The sequence below is a fragment of the Pelodiscus sinensis genome, chromosome 13, assembly GCF_052426305.1.
Source record: "Pelodiscus sinensis isolate ZL-2025 chromosome 13, ASM5242630v1, whole genome shotgun sequence".
In the NCBI taxonomy this organism is placed as follows: domain Eukaryota; kingdom Metazoa; phylum Chordata; order Testudines; family Trionychidae; genus Pelodiscus; species Pelodiscus sinensis.
In genome coordinates, this window is record NC_143064.1 from 45,682,518 (window position 1) to 45,706,973 (window position 24,456).

The window sequence follows — 24,456 nt, forward strand, 5'->3', positions numbered from 1 at the left end:
GGACCCTGCCCCCTGACTAGGGTTACCAGGTGGTTTAAAAAAAATACTGGACACACTTGATCTCAGATGAGGGGGGGCCCGGCTGGGAGGGGAGCAGGGCTGGCCAGGAGGAGGTGGGGTGGGGTGGGGAATCCGGCTGGCGGGAAGCAAGGTTGGCGGGGGGGAGAGGAGGTCAGGGGCAGCGGGGCTGGCTGGGAGAGAAGAGGGAGGAGGAGGAGGAGGGGGAGAGAACCGGCCGGTGGGAAGTGGGGCTGGCCGGGAGAGATCGGGGGCAGCCAGTGGGAAGCAGGGCGGGCTAGGAGGGGGTCGGGGAGAGCGGGGCTGGCCGGGGGAGATGAGGAGGAGGAGGAGGAGGAGGAAGGGAGAGCCAGCTGGCGGGAAGCAGGGCGGGCTAGGAGGGGGTCGGGGAGAGCGGGGCTGGCCGGGGGTAGAGCCGGGGCAGAGAATCAGCTGGCGGGGAGCGGGGCTGACCCAGGTGCACTCATATCCTGGGGTGCTGCCAGTCTCGCGCATGGTCCCGGCGAAGCACAAGCGAGTCTGGCCCCAGGGATTCCCTCCCCCCCCTACCCCTCCCCTCCTCTCCTCTCCCTTGCGTAGTTGCAAACGGCCTGGCTGGCAGACACACTCACGCCGTGCAAGCACGTGGACCAGCCAGGCAGCTCACAAATACTCCTACTAATACCAAAATGTACCTAATTAGAAAACACCGGACATTTTCTAGGTCCAGTATTTTCTCAATTTGTTTCCTGGACAGAAAACTCAAATTCCGGCCTGTCTGGTTAAAACTGGACACCTGGCAACCCTGCCCCCCAACTCCCGGGTCCTGCCCCATTTCTGATCCTTCCCCGGGGCTCTGACTCCTCCTCCAGCCACTAGGCCTGGCCCCAGCAGGAGGCCTCTGAGCCCGCTCCCCGTATCTATCAGGAATGTTTCCCAGTGGCTGCGGGGCTGTGATCTGGGGCCGAGGGTTCTAGCCTGGCCGTTTCTCCAGGCGCCAGTCCCCTGAGCGTGGCAGGGCCTGTGGTGAAACAAAGTCCCACAACCAGAGGCCCAAGGGGAGTTCATGGCTGGAGGCTGCTGGTTTCTGCCAGTCCTGCCTCCAGGGGAGGAGCACCTGCCTCCTCCTCTGGGCATCCTTTCCTTCAGGGACAGGGCACCAGCTGGGCGAAGGCGCCGTCTGTTCAACCACGGTAAGTCCTGCGCCGCTGCTCTTGCTGACCCTTTCCCAGCAGGCCTGCCAAGGAACCGAGGGCATCGGGTGGGCTGCCCCGGGCCGGGAAGAGCAGCTGACCCCTGGCGTGGAGCAGTTTTTCTGCGGCCGGAAGAGACGGTTGCCCAGAGCGTTGGGGAAGTTGCTCGCACAATTCCCACAGTGGCTTCAGGTGAGTCCTTGACCCCTGTGCCTCAGTCTCCCTGAGGCATGCTTGGGAGGCTGGTGGGAAGGAGAAGCTGCAGGGGCATTTGTCTGGAGGGTGTCGGCAGTTGCTTGGCCACCACTCGGGAATGGAAACAAACAGGCCCCCGGAATTCCCTAGAGCTTCTGCAGGTGTTGGTGGATTCAGTGTCTGTTCCCCTTTTCTCTCTCCTCCACTGTATTACTGCATCCGAGTGGTCCTCCATGGTCTGTAGGGCCTCTGAGGTGTGTGTGTGTCCGACTCCTACGGTCACAGGGTGCTGGAAACCAGGCCAATCTAAGAGGAAGGGGTGGCAGAGCTGCGCGTGTTTCTGGTGCGGCGCTGTCTTCCTTCACTCATGAAATGAGTTGAGGGGAGGGGCTGGTCTCAGCTGTTCAAGCTCCTCCCACAGAGCCGAAAAGAGCCTATGAAATGCGACCAGAATGTAGGTGTTTCGCGTGATTGGTGGGTGCTTGCCCTGTTCCCACCTCTCCGCCCAGCGCCATTTTGTGGCATCGGCGCTGACGTCCCCTGGACTGCCGACTTGTGCCCGCTTGAGGCGGGCATGGTGGGCAAAGGCAGGGCGGTAGCACCCTTGCCAACGTGAGGCCTGCAGACATCCTGAATTAGACCCCCCCCATAACGAGATCGATTAATCACACACTTGCGATTCTTCCCATTTTCCTTCTGGAATTTCACGTTTTCAAAGCGCTCTCACAAACCAGAAGGACCAGAAATGTTTGGTTTTCTATGGAAGCTGACATGTTCGTGTAACCACATGACTCACGAGCCTAGGGCTTCTAGAGAAACCCCAAATACTGGGAGACTCATGAGAGCAGCTCAGGAGGTGGCAACCAACTGGTCTAGCCAAGCGATTAGCCACTACAGCTTATGGTGATTTTAACATCCTTGGGGATTGGATAAGACCCCTCCCCGATATACGTCTCAGGGCTGTAGATGCCCTAAGTTGCACATGGAACCACCCTCCTACTCCACTCTGTCTTATTACAGTGACTTCTAAACAGATTCAATAGCCCCTAAAAGAGGACCTCGTGAAATACGCAATTCCACGCAATTCCACGTCTCCCACACAATTCCACGTCTCCCACGCAATTCCACGTCTCCCACGCAATTCTGTCCTTCTGATAACCTGCTTGCCTCCCGGATAATCTAGTGCTGTGGTGTTCAACCAGTTCTGAAGCCGTAGCCACTATAGTGAACTAGCCACACTCAAATGGCCACATGTGGCTAGCGTGCTGGACACCACGGATCTAGAGGGTCAGAATTCACTTCCTGGGCATGCATGTGTGCAGAGCGGTGACGGAGGCAGGTGATATTAAACTATTGGCCTTTTCCTGCGATTCCCAGGCTGAGTGACAGCTGTAGCATGACCTGGGCAAAACCACAAAGGGAATCTTAGAATGGGAAGGGACCTCGAGAGGTCGTTGAGTCCAGTCCTCTGCCCTCATGGCAGGACCAAGCACCGCCCAGACCCTCCCTACGGGCTATGGCTGACTGTGGTATCCTGCGTGGTATTGATGAAAGCCAGAGTGAGCTGCCATGCCAAGCAGGACTCTGGGGTCCTAGCCCCGGCTCCCTCTGTTTATATCCTGTACTTATCACCGCCGTCCCTGCGCGCCGGTGGCTCGGCGTGACAAGGTGAGGGACTTCCTAGTTCACTGGGCCAGCGTCTGCTGGGGAGAGGCCAGTGTCTGAGCTTACGCAGCGCTCTCTTCCTCGGCTCCGGGAAACCCCAGCTGAGTCACCGGCCCTCCTTGGGAGGCTCAGCCTGGCTGGGCGGGTTCCTTCAGGAAGGTTGGTAAAGTACTTGGAGAGCCTCGACCAAAGGGAAGGGGTTTGCCGGCTGTTCTGGGTCAGCCACGCTGTTCCTTGAATGCCTTGTGAAACGCCCGCCTGAGGCCAGGTGGAAGGCAGAATTGGATATCCCCTGTTGCCTTTCCAGGCAGGCCAGGGGGGTGGCGTGCGGGGCCCAGCCAGACGTAGAGGGAGGGCAAGTGGGAATTTGCTGGGTAGTGGCAGAGCCTCAGCCCGGTGATACCCGAAGCAGAGGGGAAGAGCTTTCATCTCTCCTCCCCTTTCGCTCCCCAGACACAAAGCCATCTGTGATTAACGCCTGGAGTACACCTAGTGCTTTGGGAGCCTGCAGGGGATGCACACGCTGTAGCAGGGGGAGAGAGAGACGCCAGCTCAGAGGCCCTTTCGCTGTTGTTGGGGGGTCGCCTGCCCCACTCTCTTTCCTCTGAAAGTTTTTGCTGCATTTCTTGGCTATAAACTATCGCCTCGCCCCACGGGCGACTGGCCAGGCTCCTGAGTCCTGGGGAGAAGCAGCCCCTTGGAACCAGGACCGGGACTGTTTCTTTTCAAATCCACCCGTGGCGTTCAAGTCTTGAGTTCAGTCCTCGCAGGTGCGGCGAGTTCCTGGGGGTGATGAATCCCGTCTGCTCCTGCCTGCCCGTGGAGGTAACGCGTTGGTGGGTGGTGTGCTGAACCCCCCCCTTTTGCACCGAGCCAGGAACCTGGAGGCGAGCGCCGGGGCCCGACAGCGCCGCACCGGAGAGGCTGAGCCAACTGGGGCGAGTGGCGTGGGCTGGTTCGCTGCTCCGATGCTGAGTTTTGCCACTAGCCGCTGCGCTGCACGGGACGTCTGACTAGTAAGTACAAAGGCTTGTTCGGCTCTGCCCTGGGTGTGTGCCCCTGAGTGGCCCATAGAGGGTTATGCCCCCCCATCTTGCCCCTGGAGGTGGGAAGGGATTTCCCCTGGCTCAGACTGGTAGAGATCCGGGGGTTTTCCTCTGCAGCGTTAGTGTACATAGTTGATCTCTGTAACTTGACATCTTTAAATTCCAGTTTGAGGACTTGTGTAGCTCAGCCAGCAGAAGGTGGGTGAGTGGGTTTGTATAGCCTGCAATGTGCTGGAGGTCAGACGAGGTGATCATCACGGTCCCTTCTGACCTTAAAGTCCACGAATCTACCCTTCCCACGTCGCTGGATGTGTCCCTACGCCAGATGCATGGCGCCCTGTATGCCTATGTCCGGGGTGGGGGGTGTGAACCTCAGTGCCCCTCTGCTTCGGGGGGTAGAGATGTGTTCTCTGCAGACAAAGCATGCCCGTTCACAATGCATTGTGTAGATGTGTGCCTGCGCGCCCGCCCTCCGCGTCCTGCAGAAGTGTCTTGAGTTGTCTTTCCTGTGTATGATCGACACGCGTCCTGTTTAGCGGATGGTGCCTGTGCGAGTGGGACCCTTGTATCTATAATGATGACCAGATGCCCCTGAATGTAGGACCCTGGGGTGTTGTGGGAATACATCCCTCTTAGGGGACGTGGGCATGTGAACCTGCTGGCTGTTGTCCACGGGTCTTTGTGCGTTTCGGTGTGCGTGGCTGTCTCTCCAGGGAGTGTCTCTTTCAGCAGCCGTATTGGGTGTGGGGTGCCCACTCTGCCCCACCTCTCACTGGTGTTTCCTGCAGTGGAGTGGGATACCCAGGAGTTTGCCCGTAGTGGGTACGTGGGAACAGTGTCAGGCTGGGGAACCTTTTCTGGGCCGGGGGCTGCTGACCCACATCAAAATCAGTTGGGGGCTGCACACAAGTGAAAAGCAGAAAAAGAAAAACCAACCCCTCACTGGCGTGGCCCCGACGGAGAAGGAGAAAGATCCTCCCACGTTCCCCTCCCACACCAGAGCCTGGGGTACCCAGGCTAGTAGATTTTGGGTGCTCCAGCCCTGTGGGGCTGTGGCTGGTGGCAGGGGGGACTGGAGTGCCAGTGCGGGCTCCCCAATAGTGCGTGGGGAGCCCTGAGCCTCAGGGGCTGGATCCAGGCAAGCCAGGGTTGCATCCGGCCCCCAGACCTTAGGTCTCCCACCCCTGGTTGGCTGAGCATCCTTGGGGCTGGGCAGGAAGAAATCAGGCTTCCTTGTAGGAGCCCTGAGTTTGGTTTCTGCCCTGTGGCTGCACTGGGGACCTGTGGTCTCTCTTGAGTAGCAGTGGCCGTTTCAGTTGCTCAGCTCTGCTGTCCCCTCGCCGAGGGGGTTTGATCTGCCGTCTAACACGGCCTGGTCACAGGGACCGTGGCGTGTGGCCTGTCCAGCTGCCGAGGCCCCAGGAGGTTAGAATGGCTGGTTCTTCCCACGGAAGCCACCAAGGGCCTCTCTCCGCTCAGACATGTTCTGGATTTAAACCTTCATGTCATGGTTACAGGGCTGGTGGACCCTTTGTGGATTCTGAGTTCACCTTCTCAGGTCTCAGGACCTGGGTCACCTTCTCCCAGGCCTCCCACGAGTCTCCCTCTCTGACCGGACCTTGGTGACAGCAGCCTGTGTATTGTGCTTACCCAGCAGGTCCACTCGGCTTCGCACCTGCAGTTCTGTCCTTCTGGGGTCTGTGGCCTCTCATGACTGGACTGAGTCCAGTTTAATCTGAAGAGTGGCAATGGATCATGTGGAGAAAAGGCTTTTAGAGCCACCTAGGCTACATACGTGCATCGCTCTGTTACCTAGAGCTCTAACATCCTGTGAGTGCCACTGGTTTTCTGATGGAGTTCTGTGTCCTTCACTCCCCAGGCACCTTGGCGGGTGGAGCCCCCAAAATGTCAAGATGTGCCCTCTATAAATCCTCCTTGGTCACCCGTAGTGGGTTAGTCCCGAGGGGAGATAATTGCGTTAGGATGCTGCATCACAACATCACATTAATGATTTAATGTCATGACAGGAATGGCCTAAACTCTCTCTGCTCGGCACTGCCTTTGTCTTATAACAGCCCACAAGTGTTTGCCTTGTCCCGAGGCTTGTTCTGTCTTCCAGCTTGTTTCCCTACAATGCTGTTGATTTTAGCCCCCGTGACATGGTGAATATACGGCGTTCGTTAGTTATTACTGAGTCAAGCCAAAGTGCCCGACTGGGGCCTTTGCAAAATGTCTTGTCCTAAGGAACAAGTGTCGCTCCTGGCATGACTGGTCGGGGAGAGCAGTGGCAGAGGCTGCAGATCCTTCATCCGCGAGCTCCCTCCCTCCCCCATCAGAGTCCCCAGGGATGAGGACTCCTGCAGCCACGTTCCTAGAGCTGAGGTGAGCTGTAGAAATCTAGGACAGAGAGCCCAGGTTTGGATGAGGCCAGGTGCAGTAAGGTGCTGTAGGTTCTGCCATCCAATGGGATTCCTGACCTGCAGCACAGCCCTGCTGGCCCAGTGCAGGCTCCCCTGTCCCCAAGGAAACCCCTCAGCCCTGCCCTGCTGCCCTCCCCACAGTCCCAGCCCTGCGCCCCTTTACACCTCGGATTGCGGCTCAGTCTTCTGCACCACCTCCCGTTACTCCGGTGACGGGAGGCTTAGCAACTAACCTTATTCACAGGAGACTGCCAGTCTTGTGATGTCTGCTTCATAACATGGCTGCTCTTTGTGGCCCGCTGGGTGTAATTACATTGGCTGGCGCGTAGGTGGCTTTTGAAGTAAGGAAGGCCGGGGAAATACTAGACCAGTTTCCCCCCCCCCCCTCCCCCGGCTCCTTCTTCCCCACACCTCATTGTTCAGGCAGCAATTGCACACTCGGCATGAATTCTCCTTCCTTGAATAGGGCATGAATCCTTCCCTATTGCTCCCTTTCCTGCCATTAGCGGGCTGCCCGACATAGCAGCTTTATTCCGTGCCAAGAAATTCCCAGGAAATCCTGGTACATTCCCACCTGCCTGTCCTGACTTAGCATAACGGCTCCTCTCTGCTCTGCACTCTCCAGCCTGCAGGAAATCTTACAAAGTCATCCCCTAATCTCCTTTGCTCCAGCTCCTGCAGACGTGGTTTCGCTAACCTCTTTGCACTAGTCACACCTTGGGGTCTCCATGGGCCTTTCACCCCCTGTAGGATCTCCAGCTGTCCCTCCATGGGTCCTTCTTGGACACCAGAGGTGGGCTAGCCCTGCAGAGACACAATTGCATTAGGATGCTGTGTCACAACATCACGTCAATGACCTAATGGCATGGCAGGAGCGGCCTGATCTCGCTGCTCGATGGGATGTTTATTGCTTTCCCGCTGTCTCCTGGAGGAGATGCACCAGGCTTCCGGGTGTGTCTACACACGTCTGTAGGCTCTCTGTGCTGCTGGGGTTGCTCCTTTATCTCTCCCGGGGATGTCTGCAGAGGTGGGTGGTGTGAGTTCTCTCTCCGGGGACAGATGTTTGCAGTTGCCTGATGGCCCCAGTGTCTGGCTGTCTATGGCTATGGGGTGCTCGAGGTGCTGCTGCCACAGCTAGGTAAGACAGCCAGGGCAGGAGAGGACTCAGCTGCTGTATTACCAGTGTGCTCAAGCACTCCTGGCGGGGTCCCCAGGCATCGTGGCTGGTGTGCTCAGATTTTACTCTCCCACCGCTGTCTCCTCAACCAGGTCATCTCTGCTCCCTGGGGCCACAACGTTGCGTGAACAAGGGGACTGCGCGTAGCCCCGGGCACATTGTAAAAGGGAATGGGGGATTACTCTAGAGAAGTATAAAATCTTCCCTCTTCTCCCAAGAAATAAAGAAGCTGTTACTGTCTAAGACAGAGCTGGTCTGTGGGGCACTGGATGGGCTGAACCTCTCTCGGGTGCTATTTTCCACATGAGCCATCGCTGCCACGGGGAAGTTCCAGAATCGTGTGTGTGTGTGTGTGTGTGTGTGTGTGTGTGTGTGTGTGAGGCGAGCTCTCCGTTTAGATGTCTCCATGATGGTTTCCCAGCTGTTCCCTGCAGCAGGGCTGTGTTGGCTGCCAGCCAGAGGTTCAGAAGGCCTGTTTTAACGAGGAGCCTAAATTTCAAATGCAGCGGAGAACTTATGGCTGAGGAGACATGTAGCTCCCGGGGCAAACTTCTGAGAGGCTGCGCTGCCCGGCAGGCCAGGTTTCTTTGTAAGCAAACAGGCACCAGGCCGTCCCAGCCCCTGCTACAGGACCGGCCCTTGGCTTCCTCTAACTGACAGGATGGTTTGACTTCCTTCATGGCCTGGAGTCTTCTGCCTCCATCACCTTTGAGTATCCCCAAGGGGGAGGGGTTGAAAGAGCTGCTCCTTCCTGCACGCTTCCTCCGGGGGGGCCTCATTACCTGGCTGAGGTTGCAGCTTGCACCTGTTGTTAGGGCCTTGCTTGTTGATGCTGTCGCCCCAGCAACGGCAGCAAAGAGTAGCGCTAGAGCCAGGGCATCTTTCCACTCGCACAGCACGGTGGAGGGCCGCGAGGGAGGCAGCTGGAGATGGGGGAAGGGAGGGAGGCACGGAAGAGGCAGAGTGGAGCAAGAGGGATGGGGAAGGGAGGGAAAGAGAGAGGCCAAGTTTAAGAAAGAGAAAAATGGGCGGAAATAGGGAAAGATTGGTACTGAGGTCCAAGGGGAAACGACTTCTCCTCTGTGAGCTGTCTGTACCCATATGCACTTGCAGCCTTGTCAGGAGACACACGCGCCTTTATACGATGACCTAAAGGCAGGGTCGTAAGTGTAGCTAGTGCTAGATTAGGATGGGAAACTGGTGAGCACAGAAATACAATACTTGGCTGAGAACCCAAGCTCCCTGTTTGCCGCCCTGTGGGTTAACCCCAACCTACCTATGGATAGTCCATGACCTGATGTAGCCCCACAACCAAGGTTTGTAGTAACGCCTCTGGTGATGAAATGCATTGTGGATAATGTCCGTCTTCCTCCAGTAGAAGCCACTGCTGGAGGCAGAATGGGGATCTCCTTTTTAGTAGGAGCTGGGTCAGCAAAGTCTTTGTTCTTAGCTGCATCCTCTTCCACCAGCAGATGCTTTCAGGAGTGCTGTGTACAGAGGGCAGGGGACAGCCCGGTCCCTGGTGTGACGTGTGTGTGCCATTCCTCTCAGCTCTTCATTATTTTCTGCTCTTTCCTGTCTCCTGGGGCAGGGCTCAGGCCGGCGGCTTCCTCACATGGAGGATGACGGGACATAGCAATGGTCTGAAGAGTTCGCCTGCCAATCACCCCCCCAGGCTGTCTGTGACAACCCACAATGAAGATGATCCGGAGCGGACTGAACTCAGCCCCAGCAGGTCAGGCGGCGCTTGTGTGGAACAGGAATGACTTGCCCGAGAAGGGCAGTCTATCCGTAGGGTGAGAGAATGGTTGGGCCTCCAACTTTTCCCCAGGGCACCTGGCCATCTCGGGCACGGTGGGGAGAACCACTGGTCAATATGAAGACAGTGTATGTGGAGATGGACACCTGGTTCTGAGGGAGGACGTGTTAGATCCTTGCATGGCCCCATTGAAATGGCTACAAATTAGACTTTTTCACAACCTCCCTGCAGGGATGACCAAGAACAATTAGAGGAGAGAAGAAAGTGAGGCCCAGCTGAGTGGGGGAAACTGCTCTGCAGAGAACTTTCAGCCCCAAACTACTATTCAGAGAGCTTAAAATGTAAATGTCCAAGGCCTGTAGTTTTATATGGACATAAGACTAGTCAGACAGGCGCTGACCAAGGAGGAAGAAAGGTGCTAATTACTTTTTGAGGTGAATTTGGAGGCCAGTAAAGGAGAATGACATGCTGAAGATCTGATAGAGACCTGCAGGAGATCTGTGGACCAAGCCCAGTCAATATAGGGAAGTCCAAGTGGCTTCAGTGAACAGGGCAGAGGGTTGGGGTGCTGGAAGGCTAGTGGGCTGAGCAGGCCTGGAAGGCCACCTTTGTGGCCAAGCCAGTGGAAGATAGAGGGAGATCACTGGGGCTTGTCTTCACTACGCAGAAGATCGACGCTGTCACAGTCGCTCTTTTGGAGTTTGATTTAGTGGGTCTAGCAAAGACCTGCTAAATCAAACTCCGAAGGCACCCCTGCCAGTGGCTGGAACTCCTGCTCCTTGTGAGGGAAGCTGATGGAAGTGTTTGCCCCCATCAGCCTCCCGCTGTGGGGACGGTGGGGAAACTCGAATCAAAGCACGTTGACTCCAGCAAGGTAATTAATGTAGCTGGGCTTGCGTCTCTTAATTCAACCTTCCCATGTAGTGTAGGCCTGACCTGAGCAACAGCTCTTTAATGGGGTCAACGTGCGCTTGACAGAGAGAGGCGGGGGCCAACTGTGAGCAGCCAAGGACCTCTGCTCTTTCTCAAGAGCCAGGGAGGAAGAGTAGTAACAGTACTTTAGTTGTACTCAGTACTCTAGTAGTACAGATCTGAGTACTTCATCATGAATGTCTTTATCCACGCACCTGTGTGGGGCAGGGCAGTGCGGTTATCCCTATTGTACAGATGGGAACTGAGGCATGGAGAGGCTAAGTGACTCACCCAGGATCACGCCACCGATCTATGGTGGAGCAAGGACTCTTGTCCCCTAAATACCAGGCTAGCGCCCTAACCATTGGACCACCCCCCCTCTCAGAATCAGGGCCTTAGAAGGGAAAACGAACCCCAAGGGCAGGTGAAACCAGGCGAGTATCCAAAGGGAATCTAGATCTCATTATGCAAGCCGCCCGGTTACTTTTATTCCAGGCCCTCGCAGTCCCCCACCCTATTTACCATAGAAAGCCAGGTGGGCTTGTGTACTTGGAGAGCAACATCAGGAAAATATTGCCAGCGGGAGCAACTTCTCCAGGCTGAGTGGAGGAAACCAAGGGCTGGGGTAACAGAGGGGACGTCCCTCTGCCCCCCTGCCAGGCTGGTGCACTGGGGGGTTAGCTTTGCTCTAGCACGGCTGGAGGATGGAGAAGCCCAGGTCTGAATGAACATGGACACCCTAGGAAGTCGCTCCGGTCCAGAAGCAGAGGCCTGGGAAGCAGGAGGACAGACTCTTCTCGTATTCCCTCTGGGTCTAGCTCATCTGACGTAGCTAGCGGTGGACGCAGCGCATGACCCCAATCTCCCTTCCCTTCCACAGGGCCCCGTCAGCAGAGGACGACACCTCCTCGGAGCTGCAGAGGGTGGCTGCATTGGACGATGCAGATCAGCCAGGCCAGTCTAACTTGCAAGGGCGGCTAGGTCTGTCCAGGTAGGTGGGTGTAGCCACACGCGGGATGAAGGGATGAGACTGAGGTCTGTCCAGCCATCGCTGCCTTTGCAGGGGCTGTGTAGGGCTTTGCATGACTGGGCCCAGCTGCTCTGCTTACAAAGTGAAGGGTTAATCCATCATCTCTGGCCAATCCTTTGCTATCGCACTGGGCAAAGGCGGCTCTTGTAGTGCTGATAAATGCGATATAATGTAGATTGCAAAACGTACGTAATCCCAACTATCCGTATAAAATGATGGGGACTAAGGTAGCTATTACCACTCGAGAGAGAGATCTTGGAGTCATTGTGGAGAGTTCTCTCGAAACATCCACTCAATGGGCAGCTGCCATTAAACAGCAATCAGAATGCTGGGAATCATTTAAAAAAAAAAGGATAGAGTGGTGTTTCTTAAACTTTTTAAGATTGAGGAACACCAAACAATAATTTTTTTTTATGGGGAACACCAAGGATTCTTTTGTTGAGGGGGAAATAAAAAAAGCCCCCAGGGAAAAGTCGTTGGGGGGGGGGGGGGGGGGGGAAAGAGGCTTGCCCCTTTAAGGGTGGCCATTTTGAATGCTGTTCTCTCCATGGCACACCTCCGTCTGCACACTGGTATGCCACGAAACACACTTTAAGAAACACTGGGATAAGACAGAATATTGTATTGCCTCCATATAAATCCATGGTACGTCCACATCTTGAATACGGTGTGCAGATGTGGTTGCCTCATCTCAAAAAAGCTTTCTTGGCATTGGAAAACATTCAGAAAAGGGCAAAAAAATGCCAAGGGGTTTGGAACGGCTGCCATATGTAGAGAGCTGAAAAAGGCTGGGACTTTTCATCTTAGAAAAGAGGAGACTAAGGGGGGATGTGATAGTGGTTGACAAAATCATTACCGGTGTGGAGAAAGTAGGCAAGGAAAAATCATGTACTTGCTCCAATAACAACAGAGCTAGGGGTCACCAAATGAAATTAATAGGTAGCAGATTTAAAACAAACAAAAGGAAGTATATTTTTCACGCAATGCACAATCAACCTTTGGAACTCCTCGCCAGAGGATACTGGGAAAGCCAGGACTTGAACAGGGTTAAAAAAAGAGCTAGATAAATTCATGGAGGCTACTAGGTCCATCTATGGCTACTAGCCTGGATGGGCAGGAATGGTGTCCCGTAGCCTCTGTTTGTCAGAACCTGGGAATGGGTGCCTGGAGGGATCGCTGGATGATTCCCTGTTCTGTTCATTCCCTTTGGGATATCTGGCATTGGCCACTGTCGGCAGGAAGGGCCCTGGGCTCAGTGGGCCTTTGATCTGACTCAGTCTGGCTGTTCTTACGTTCTCTTACTTCTCTTTTCATTCGTGCCTTAAAGAGGAGACATTTTCCTGGCTTATGTCCTAACCCTGCACAGAGCTGAGCTCCCTCCGATCCCACTATGTTTAGCGGGAGCTGGGGATGTTTCGCATCCCACGGGATCCCTTTTGCTTTAAGGGGTTTGATCTTAGATGTCAAGCTTGCTGGCTTCTGCACGTGTTCGCTTGGCATGCCATAAGCGTGTCCAGATGTGTGGAGGGCTGGGATGCCGAGACAGTGCACCCAGGACCCTGGAGAACATGTGCATGCTCCTGGCCTGGGAAATGTTCCAGTGGTGCACGGTTTAGAATGGGCAGCTGTGTTTGGGACCACCCCGCAGAGCCTCTGAAACACGCGTGGTTCTGTCCCTGCACAGACCCCTGACTCTGACTTCTCTCCCCGGCCAGGATAGTCCGGCTGGTCGTGGTGCTCCGAGACTGGGCTAACAAGAGCTTGCGCGAGGAGGAGCAGAGGCCGGACTCGTTTCTCGAGCGCTTCCGTGGGCCGGAGCTCCAGACGGTGACTGCGGGAGACGGCAACGCCCCAGGGGACAAAGACAACGAGGACAGCAAACGCAAAAAGTAGCTTCTCTAAAACCGCTTGGCTGAAAGGCAAATGTTTCTCATAAGGGGTAGACCCTTTCCCCTACCCCACCCGGCGTGCTCCTCTCCCCACAGGGAGGGGGGCTAAGTGATTGATACGAGCAGGAGCGTTGCATGAACTGGGGGTGATGGGGGTCGCCTTGCTGCGCTGTGTCAGCAGACCAGACCTAGCAGGCTAACTCTTTTTCTGATCAGCTCGGTATCAGTGAGTTACTGCCTGGAAGTTGGCACAGGGCCCACGTAGGGGCAGTGTAGGCAAGGAGTTCTCTCTCCATTGCCCACACGTGGACACCTGCCTCTAGAGTTGGTGCGTATCCTTTACTCTCTGTCTAGTCTCCTGTGCTCTCAGAAGTGGAGGGTCTAGCACAGACTCCAATCTGCCACGGTGTTCACAGCTGGCACCTCCCTTGTGCCTTTGTCCACGGGGTCTCAAAGCTCATCTTATAGATCTGTGGTGTCCAGCCAGTTCTGAAGCCCCACGCAACTGGCCAAACAGCCACACGTGGCTAGCGTGTTGGGCACCATGGCTCTAGAAGGAGGAAGCTTGGGGAGATAGCAAACCAAAGACTGCTATCTTTTCCATGCTGGGGCCCCCTTTCCTGTGTCAAGACCTCCCTCCTAGGTAGCTGAGACTCCACTTCCATGCAGCAAGATGGGCAGGCAGGGTGGCTGTTCATGATCCCCCACGAAGCACCAGTATTTTTGGCCTAAACTGGAAGTTTGAGGCAGAGTTTGAGATGAACTTTAGTCTCCCAGCTCCTCAACCCACAATGGAGCTGCTGGGCCAACCTACCTCTCAAGAGCAGTAGCTCCTCGCAGAAGGAGTTCCCGGGGGACTCTGATAAAGCGAGTGAGTCGCCTAGCGGATGCTGTTTTCGCAAGGCTCATTTCATCATCTGCTGGAGAGGGAGGAAAGTATGTTTGTGGCCCAGGCCTTCTGCCAGAGCCCATGTGGCAAGGGGGAGGTCTCTAAAAGGCGCTTTCAAATCCAGTCCTTTCATCTGCTCTGCATACACACATCAAGCGTGGAAACCAATAACCTGGCTATTCTTCCTCGCTATAATTAAAGGGCAAAGCTCATTCACTAGGCCGGACCCCTCCATTACAGACGGTAATTAGAACACTGAGAAACGATTGTTTCCTCTAGGAGGAAAAATATCAAAGGCTCGTATCTGAGGCTTTAATAGCCACAGAAGAAAATGTTCTGCCCTGCGAGGTTAAGGGGGTCTTGTTAATTATCCGAGGCCACAGGCTCAGAACTCGAGCAGAGCGGTGGGACTGGAGTATTTCCAAAAGGGGGCGCTGCTGTGGCGTGAGGCTCTTCAGCAGGAATAAGCCCCGGACAGGGGGTTGCCACTCTGGTGATGGCCGAGATGGTGGTGAAGCGCTAGCCAGTTAGCTGGGGCCATTCCTCCATTTGAGGCTTTGTAAATTCAAGATGGTCCCACAAAATTCAGGGTGGGTTCCCCAGCCACTTGGCACGCACAGGGGTGTCTCCGAGTGAGGGATTCCCATTTCCAACACGATCTCGGGGGAGACCGCTGCCTTTGCCGAGTGGAGGACAGCTATCAAGCCGCTTCCTGTCATGACGTTAAGTCTTGAATGTGATGCTGAGACGCAGCATTGCGGCATCCTTAGGCCGTGCTTTGCCCCTGGGGCTAACCTCGCCACGATGAACGCCAAGGGTTCAGAGAGCAAAGTGGCATGCTCCGGGCTGTGGGACCCAGCAGCTGAATACGTGTGAGGTCACAATGGGAGGAGCCAAATGGTGTCCTCCATACTGGTACAGTGGGGGTGCTGAGGACCGCTCAATGAAACTATAAACCCTGTATATCGGGGTGGGGAACCGAAGGCCATGCCCCCAGCTTGCCCGGATCTAGCTCACGAGGCTCAGGGCTCCCCTTCCAGTCCACTCCTGCACTCTCCCTCCCACGCAGAGCCCAAGCCCAAAGCCTGTTTCCAGTAGGGTTGCCAGATGGTTTAACAAAAAATACCGACGCCCTGCAAAAAAACCCCACTGGTCTCCCCCTTTTTGTCTCAACACAATTTTCCCCAAAGCTGTTGAGGGAAAAAAAAGGGTGCTGTGCCTTTAAATGGCCCCACGCTTCTCACACCCCTCCACACTCCTCACCCCCTCTCCCAAGATGCGGCAGGGGAAAAATTGTCCCCGGAAGGCTTCCATCAGAGAGAAACAAGAAATACCGGACATTTCACGTATCCAGTATTTTCTTTTTTTTTTTACCTGATGGGGGACCCGAATGACGGACTGTCTGGGTGAAAAGTGGACACCTGGCAACCCTATTTCCCAGTAGCCTCGTTGTGCTCACTTAACCCCTCATTTTTGCCCCACCCCAGAGCCTAGGGAGGCCCACAAAATCTACTAGCCTGGCCCCCCCGAGGCTCTGGTATGTCAGGAGAATGTGGGGAGTCAGGGGCCACGACTTCTCACTTGTGTGTGACCCCTGACTTATTTTTCTGTGGGTCAGCGGCTCCCCCAGCCCTGCTGTATATGACGGAAACCACTTCAAACCATGTGTATGCGAGGCAGCACCCCCCGAACCTGTAGTTCCATCACCTCTGTCCATTCTAGGGTTCACTGGAACCCCTTCCCGCTGCTGGCCCATTTGGAGACCGTCTGGGAGCCAGCAGCCTAGGTGTGGCATCGGAGCTTAGATACATGATGGGCAGACACAGGAGAAGTCCGACCTTTTCTCTGAAAACAACAGACGTCCAACACTTGGCTGGTTTGAGCCACGTAGAACCAACCCCCTTTGCGGCCCTACCAAAACCTTGTGTGACCCTGGGCCGCAGACCGGCCAGATGCGTCATTCCCAAAGCCCAGTGCGTTCCTGCTGCCAGTGCCTGGGCTGGGCTGAACCACAGCTGTAGACAAAAGGCCAGGAGGGGGCGGTTTCCAAGGGGGCAGAAGCAGCATGCGCAGGGGAGGGAGCTGGTAACTGCCGAATGGACACGGGTGACATTTGCTGGCCGGCGAGTTGTTTTTACAGCTCAGGGGAGGGACTTTGGGGGACTCAGCAGCTGCGGGGAGTTTGTTCGCTTGGCACAGAATGAGGGAGAGACAAGTCTACTGGTTTGGAAGCAGGATTTCTGCCTCCTCCCCGTCTCCTCTCAGAGAAATCTGGCCATTGCCGCGCATACATCTGGCCCCAATGACTCTGAGCAGGTTGCAGGCCGCACAGAGCAGAAGGAGAATGGTGATTCCACAGTATTAGCTGCCACAGCAGCCTCTCTCTTTCCTGAGCACGGCGTCTCACAGGCCCCTAATTGCATGGCCCTGCGTTTCCCACTCTGCCCTAACTGAGGGCAATAAGAGAACTCACTGACACCTAGTAGACCCACGTTATATATGGAAGGGCTTGTTGTCCAGTGATGGCAACAGCAGCTTTGACATTAAAAGACCCTGGTTTGCTTCCTGACTGTGCCACTGACTTACTGGGTGCCCTTGGGCAAGTCACTTAAAGGCTCCATGTCTCAGTTTCCCAATCTGCACACTTTACCTCCTACAAAGGATGGCTAGGAGGCCTTGAGCCAGTGAGCCAGGCGGGTACTTAATGCTCGTTAGATGGAAGGGGCTCGGTCTGATGCTCACTCTGCTGTTAACCACATGCAGCCTCGGATGCCTTAGTTTCCTAGTTTCCACTTTCAGGAAGAAATGGGAACTCTTTGTGGTGGATCCGGCTGGAGACTGGTATTACCGCTGGCTGTTTGTCATTGCAGTGCCCGTCCTTTACAACTGGTGCTTGCTTGTGGTAAGGTGAGTTAGGAGGCTTTCTAGGGCGACCCCATCTCTGAGACCAGCAGTGGCCCCCTGGGGGTGGCTGGCTCCTTCAAAGACACGGAGGAAAGGAGGGCTCTGCCTACCTGTGCTGCAGCTGATTTGCCTCCCCAGGTACAGGATGAATTGGCTCATGTGTCTAAATCAGAAGGGAGGGAGAAAAGCAGAGGCCAATGGAGGATCAGCGGCAACTGCAGAGTGAAGTTAACACTGTTAATCAGTTAAACGATTAAAATTATACCGGTTAACCATTGGCCGGCCAGCTCACGGCAGACCAGCCTACCTGCAGTGGATGGGGCTGAGGCCACGCTCTGGCACGGCTGGGGTCCCGCCTCCCCCTGCCAGCCACACAGGGTAGGCCTTCCCCCCTGCCAGCCTGATGTGATTGTGGATCTTGCCAGCTGGTGCGGCGGTGGTCAGAGCCATGCCTGCCTGCTGTGCAACTGGGACTCCACCTGCCTACCGCTGCCCCACCTGCTGCCCCACCATGGCTGGGGACCAGCCAACCAGCCTGGCGTTGGATGTGGCTAGGATCTAGCATCTACCGGAGTCTGGACAAAGTCCAGTTAACGGGTTACCTGGTAAGCATTCTGCTAAGCCGAATACTTACAGGCTCGTCAGTTACCATTCTACATCCCTAGTTGCAAAGTTGTGGCCGGCCGAAAGCTCTGGTTGGAAATCTTGGGGAGAAGGCAAGAAAGCAGGGTAGGCCTTGTGTCTTTTCCAGTGGCTCTGAGAGTGTTAAGAAACACTTGGGGAGATGGGGCGGTGCCCAGCATAAACTGGTGGTGACAAACATCCTGGCTGCGTCTAGACGGGCATGATTTTGCGCAAATGCTTTTAACAGAAAAGTTTTTCCGTTAAAAGCATTTGCACAAAAGAGCATCTAGATTGGCACGGATGCTTTTGCGCATAAAGTGCCTTTGCACAAAAGCATCCGTGGCCAGTCTAGATGCGATTTTGCGCAAGAAAGTCCCGCTCGCCATTTTAGCCATCGGGCTTTCTTGCGCAAAAAATGAAGGGGCCTGTGTACATTGGCCCTCTTGCGCAAGTATTCTTACGCAAGAGGGCTTATCCCTGAGCGGGAGCATCAAAGTATTTGTGCAAGAAGCACTGAATTCTTACATTAGAACATCAGTGCTCTTGCACAATTTCAAGTGGCCAGTGTAGACAGCTGGTAAGTTTTTGCGCAAAAGCAATTGCCAGTCTAGACGCAGCCCCTGTGTTTTATTTTTGAACTTTATGCTAATAAACCAGACCCCCCAAAAGGCGGCTGTTGGACCCATGAAAGCCTTGGGAATTTGAGGAGTCCAAGGAGGGAAACTGAGGCAGACACATCCTGGCCACGGAAGGGCACGCACAAAGCAGCCGACCTTATTGCATCAAGGGCAAAAATATGCTGGTTTTGCTGTGGCTCTGGAAAGGCAGAGCCACTTCCAGCTGGTGGGATGCCAGTGCTGGGTGGGTAATGTGGCGTGTGGAGTGGCAGGCTGCTGTGTGCACGTGGCAGGCTGTGGCAGAAGCCTCACCGCTTAGCTCAGTACAGGACGGGCTCCGTTTCTGAGGCACGAGGGAATGGCTGGCGACTGTCAAGGGCCGGTGCCCGGTGGGACTTCCTGGTCTGCATCAGCCTTCATTGAGTGGGGGATGGGGCTTAGCTGGTTTCGCCATCTTGATACCCTCCCCCCCCTCGTTATTGCCACGTGCTTCTCCTGCAGGGCCTGTTTCAATGACCTCCAGAGGTTCTACTGGATCCACTGGCTGGTGCTGGACTACCTCTCGGACTGCATCTACATTGCTGACATTGTCATCAGGCTGCGCACAGGTGAGCAGAAGAGGCGGCTTAGATGTGAAGGGATCCGTTCTAATGTTTCACCGGAGAGCTGATAAGAAGCTGGGTGTGGCTGGCCTGGGTTGGGCTCCTTTATGAGGAGGGGCTGAATTCGTGGTTTTCAACCCCAGGGGTAGGCAGAGGTCTTCCGGGCGGTACCTCCGCTCCCCCAGCAGTGTGCCTGGGCACATGTAAAAAAGCACGAGCGGAGTCCGTACAAACTGAAATTCCAGCCAGACAGTGACTTGTTTGTACTGCTCTATACGCTGAAATGTAAGTACAGGTTGGGCCTTCCTGGTCCGGCACCCTTAGCACCTGACTGGTTCTGGATGAGGCATTTAGCCGGACCAGGAAGGTCATTTCTGGCCCCCCTGGTACTGACCCTCCCAGCCCTGGACTGGCCACCAGCCTCCCAGCCAGCTCCCCTGCGATCCTGCTGTTCCCCCTAGCCCCCGCTCCCTCTCCTGCTAAACTGGGCAGCCCAGCCACCAGCTCTCCACCGTGACTCTGGGCCTGGAACATCCATGGTCTGGTTACCGGACCAGAGAGTCCTGGTTTACAGAGGTTCAATCTGTATAATATTAATATTTCAATGAGGGATGTAACTACCCAGTAAAAAAGTTAGCCGGTTTAACAATGCAATTTTAATTGTTCAGCTGGTTAACTGTGGAGGACTGGTGGGCTCCCGCAGCTGGTAGTGGGGAGGGCTGCTCCGGTCAGGCTGGCCCTCTGGTTAACCAGTTACCAGATATGCATGCCAGCAAGGCTAATGTTTACTGGGTAACTGGTTAACCATTTAACCTTTTACAACCCTAATCGCAATAGATTTATTTTATAATTGCATGGTGAAAATGAAGGAAGCATTTTTTCAGTACTGTGATACTTCTGTGTTTTTATAGCTGATTTTGGTCAGCAGGTAGCTTTTAAATGGGGTGAAACTTGGGCGTACACAAGACAAATCAGACTCCTGAGAGGGGTACAGTCATCTGGAGAAGTGGAGAGCCCCTGGCTTAATCCATAACTTAGTGGGAGCTGGCAGGAACTGGCCCCTGGAGAGAGAATCTCATTAAAAGCTCTGTGAAATAGACGAAGTTTCAAAATGAAAGATTCATCATCCACAGCTTTTAACTTCACCGCTGAATAATTGTACCAAATTACTCACATTACCATTAGCATTCAAGCCCAGGTTTAAGCCTGTGTCTTTGGTTTGGTATCTGTTAAGTTAATGAGTAATCTAAATGGAAAAATGGCAGAATGTAATGTTCCCAGAATGTAGCTGCTGCTGCGCAATTTCTGCCTGTCACCGCAGAACTCTGAGTTAATTCACTCTATGCCAAGCAGAAACATCAGAGTGTCCTCCTATCTCTGTGTCATCAGAGTCAATCCCTCAGTAATACCCGTACGTGGCTTTTTCCAGATGAAGCACTTGAGGGCTGGCAAAGGCTTGTAGAGTTAGCAGATTAGATGGAACTAGAAATATTTTAATTGCTTCACGTGTATGTTGGTGGAATGCAACCCCAAAGCCAGTAGAACAAACAGGCTAATTCTTCCCCTTGCTTCTCTGTTAGGTTTCTTGGAACAGGGTCTGCTGGTCAGGGATCCAAAGAAGTTGCGGGATAATTATATCACCACCTTACAATTCAAGCTGGATGTCCTCTCCATTTTGCCAACAGACCTGGTCTACTTTGCAGTAGGGTTACATCAGCCCGAACTGCGCTTCAACCGGCTGTTGCGCTTTTCCCGCATGTTTGAGTTCTTTGACCGGACCGAGACCAGAACCAGCTACCCAAATATGTTCAGGATTAGCAACCTGGTGCTCTACATCCTGATCATTATCCACTGGAATGCCTGCATTTACTATGCCATTTCCAAGGCTATTGGGCTTGGAACGGACACCTGGGTGTATCCCAACATCACAGACCCTGAGTACGGCTATCTTGCCAGGGAGTATGTCTACTGCCTCTATTGGTCCACTCTGACCCTCACCACCATCGGGGAGACCCCGCCCCCTGTGAGTGACGAGGAGTACCTCTTCGTCATTGTTGACTTCCTCATCGGCGTCCTCATCTTCGCCACCATCGTGGGGAATGTGGGCTCCATGATCTCCAACATGAATGCCACCAGGGCCGAGTTCCAGGCCAAAATCGACGCCGTCAAGCACTACATGCAGTTCCGCAAGGTCAGCAAGCACATGGAGGCCAAGGTCATCAAGTGGTTCGACTACCTTTGGACCAACAAGAAGGCCGTGGATGAGCGTGAGGTCCTCAAGAACCTGCCTGACAAACTGAGGGCGGAGATTGCCATCAACGTCCACCTGGAGACATTGAAGAAGGTGAGGATCTTCCAGGACTGTGAGGCTGGCCTGCTGGTGGAGCTGGTGCTGAAGCTTCGGCCTCAGGTTTTCAGCCCTGGCGATTACATTTGCCGGAAGGGAGACATAGGCAAGGAGATGTACATCATCAAGGAGGGAAAGCTAGCCGTGGTGGCGGACGATGGCGTGACCCAGTATGCGTTGCTCACTGCAGGAGGCTGCTTTGGTGAAATCAGCATCCTCAACATCAAAGGGAGCAAAATGGGCAACCGGCGTACGGCCAACATCCGGAGCCTTGGCTACTCCGATCTCTTCTGCCTGTCCAAGGACGACCTGATGGAAGCGGTGACCGAGTACCCTGATGCCAAGCGGGTCTTGGAGGAGCGTGGCCGGGAGATCCTGATCAAGGAAGGGCTTCTGGACGAGTCCGCGGCGGCAGAGGACATGGAAGGGAAGAGCACAGAGCAGAAGCTGGAGAGGCTGGAGTTCAACTTGGACACGCTGCACACCCGCTTTGCCCGGCTCCTGACTGAGTACAATGCTGCCCAGCTGAAGCTCAAACAGCGCATCACCGTCCTAGAGTCCAGGGCAAAGCAATACAACCAGGAGTTCTTCTCCGACAGCTCCGACAGCCCCCTGGAGGAAGACGGACAAGCTAAATCAGAAGGGCAGGAGTGAGGGCCCCCGACGTCGGCGATGGCTGCGTTCTGCACAGTGCTGAGATGGTGTTTCCAGGGACACGTTGCTCCCGCTGCCTTAGGAGACTTGCACTGAAGCCCATGGAAGTGCTGCCGCTGCCTTGTAAGACTGAGAGCTGAGTAGAGAGCATTCAGGTGATACCAGTAGCTCTCCCGCTGGTTCTCTCTCCTCTCCCCTTGCTGCCTTAATCCAAGACCTCACAGATCAGTCAAACCACGTGAGTGACTTCCGCTGCTGCTAACGCTTCCTTCGAGCTTCTGCAGGGCACCAGCCGTCCTCTTGCCGCCTTTCCTCCTCCATGCCTTAGCGATCAGGACTCTCTTAACTCCGTGCCTTGTGTGTGGGACTCTGGGCACTTCTGGGACCCGACATTGCCTTCGTGGGGGTGCAGAAGCAGTGATGTAGGCCAAGATCTTCACTTGTTTCTTCTCCCTTTTGTGATGGGGCTGGTCGGGGGCTGCCCTCTATTACCCCGGGGGAATGCTGGTCCTTCTACACAGCCACCGGAGAGAAACTGAACCATCAGCCAGATGCTCATTAATGTATTTTGGTATCTGCTTTTATAACACACACACAAACACACACACTATGTTATGTAAATACCTTGTTTCCAGCGTATGAGTCCATATGTTCACGATGCTAAAACCCGATGGAAAAAATCCCACCCGAGCTGCGTCTGTCTGCAAATTGGGGTTGGTTCTGCTGGGAGCAGGGGGTTGGACTAGATGACCAACCAGCCCTAATCTAGGGTCCCATGAAATGGAACGCCAGGCCCGTGTACCCCTGCAGGTCAGACTCACTGTAGCCTGGATCAGGAGAGGATGGTGGATACAGCAGCGGCTTGAATTTTATTTGGGCTAGAGCAACATTAATAGTATGGCTGACAGCACCTGTTCCTTCATGTGCAAAAATACCCTGCTGTCTCTCTCGGCTGGCTGATCCTGATTGGATGTGCCAGCCATACTAAAATGACATGCTCTAGAGATACAAGATCCAACTACCTGCAATTTACCTGACGGGGTAACTTGTACGGTGTTGGCAGTGCCCATGTGTTTTTTCTACGTGGCATTCCCCTTGGCTAACCCGCGGGCAGTGGGAGCTTTGCAGGTCCGCTTGCAGGAGGAATCGGGGACCCAGTGTCGGGGTGTATGTGTGTGGAATTGTTGCCTGCCTTGAGGTCTATGGCAAAATATTCGTTGATTTCACCAGGTCTGGGATTTCACCCTGGGGTGTTCTTCGTGTCTTCTGTTTATTTACTAGCTGTCTCCTTGGTCACAAACAGCAGCCAGGCAACTCCCTCTAGTAGCAGCCTCCACTCTGCTCTGTCCCAAGAGGCTGCTGTGCAGGGCCTCTGCCTTTCCTGGAAGCTTGCTGCTTAAAATGCATTTGCACCTGAGCTTCCGCAGGGAGATCCCCAACCCAAATGCCTCACCTGAGCCCACCCGGCCTTCAGCGGTGAGCTTGGGCCCCAGCTCTGCTTAAGGGAGGTGGCTTTGTGATCCAGGGGAACCTCCAAACGGTTTCTCTGCCCACCAGCGGGTGTTTTCGCCTACGTTGCCCCTTTAATAACCTTGCTGGGTCATTTCATTGCTTCGATACCCAGGATTCCTACTGTGCAGCATGGGTCAGCTGCACCCTGCGTGGTTACAAACGAAGCCTTTTGGGAACTGGAACCCCGAAGGCTCCCGTTGCACGCTTAAATTGCTCCGAGTTGCAGGATCACGATATGGGGGTGCTGTGGACTGTCATCCCAGTGCACTGAATTAGCCATTGCCCGAGGACCGGAGTCACAGTAGCCCACAGGGTTTTTGCAGGCAGGCGCCAGCCTGGAAATTGTAGGCCGCTTAGATGGTTAGGTGGCCACAGCAAAGGCTACGTACCTGTCCCCGTGATGCTAATCTCTGAGGAAACGCCACTGGGGAGCACGATCTGTTAACCCGGCCCATTCACGCTTTCCGCTGCACCGACACAACGTGCTCCTTTCACGGGCCAGGCACGCTTTTGCAGCCGTTTGCATCTCCGGGAGGTTCAGCCCTTCACTGAAATTAATGGAATTTATGCCAACCTCTGCCTCTTACAAGGAGCAGGACAGGGTCTGAAAAATCAACGAGGCCCCGGAAGGGGCAGAGTCCTCTTTCCTGCTGCTGCGACCCCAATTCCAGCTCTTAACGCAAGAAGATGGAATCTATCCCCCCCGATCGTCTCTTTAGTGTCGTCCTGCTAGTTTGGGGTCAGTCTCCCTTCCTGGGGTGGACGTTTAGCATGTGGGGCTGCACAGCCCCATCACAGTACACTCCTCTGACTGCCCCATTGCACGCTGGCAGATCAGAGGACTGCTTTTTCCAGGCAGAGGGCGATGTTTCTGCTTCCAACTGGTTAATATCTGGTCAATTTCCGTCACGCTAACTCCCGATTAATCCGGCCGCTCCGTGGAGTTCGATTTCCCCATGAAAAGCTGCATTTGCTGGCAGGGAAGGCCACATTTCACCCTGAATCCACCGTGGAGACAATTTTC

At 54.7% G+C, this 24,456-nt stretch overlaps 1 protein-coding gene across 1 annotated transcript; it reads left to right on the forward strand.

The window, feature by feature from the left end:
- Positions 1 to 9,013: 9,013 nt before the first annotated feature.
- On the forward strand, positions 9,014 to 23,233 carry CNGA2 (cyclic nucleotide gated channel subunit alpha 2). The gene is made up of 6 exons (XM_075896692.2): positions 9,014 to 9,428; positions 11,245 to 11,355; positions 13,110 to 13,283; positions 16,972 to 17,079; positions 18,819 to 18,925; positions 20,500 to 23,233. The coding sequence occupies exons 1-6, from the start codon at positions 9,166 to 9,168 to the stop codon at positions 21,918 to 21,920; spliced, it is 2,184 nt and encodes a 727-aa protein (XP_075752807.2). The 5' UTR covers positions 9,014 to 9,165; the 3' UTR covers positions 21,921 to 23,233.
- The last annotated feature ends 1,223 nt before the right edge of the window (positions 23,234 to 24,456 follow it).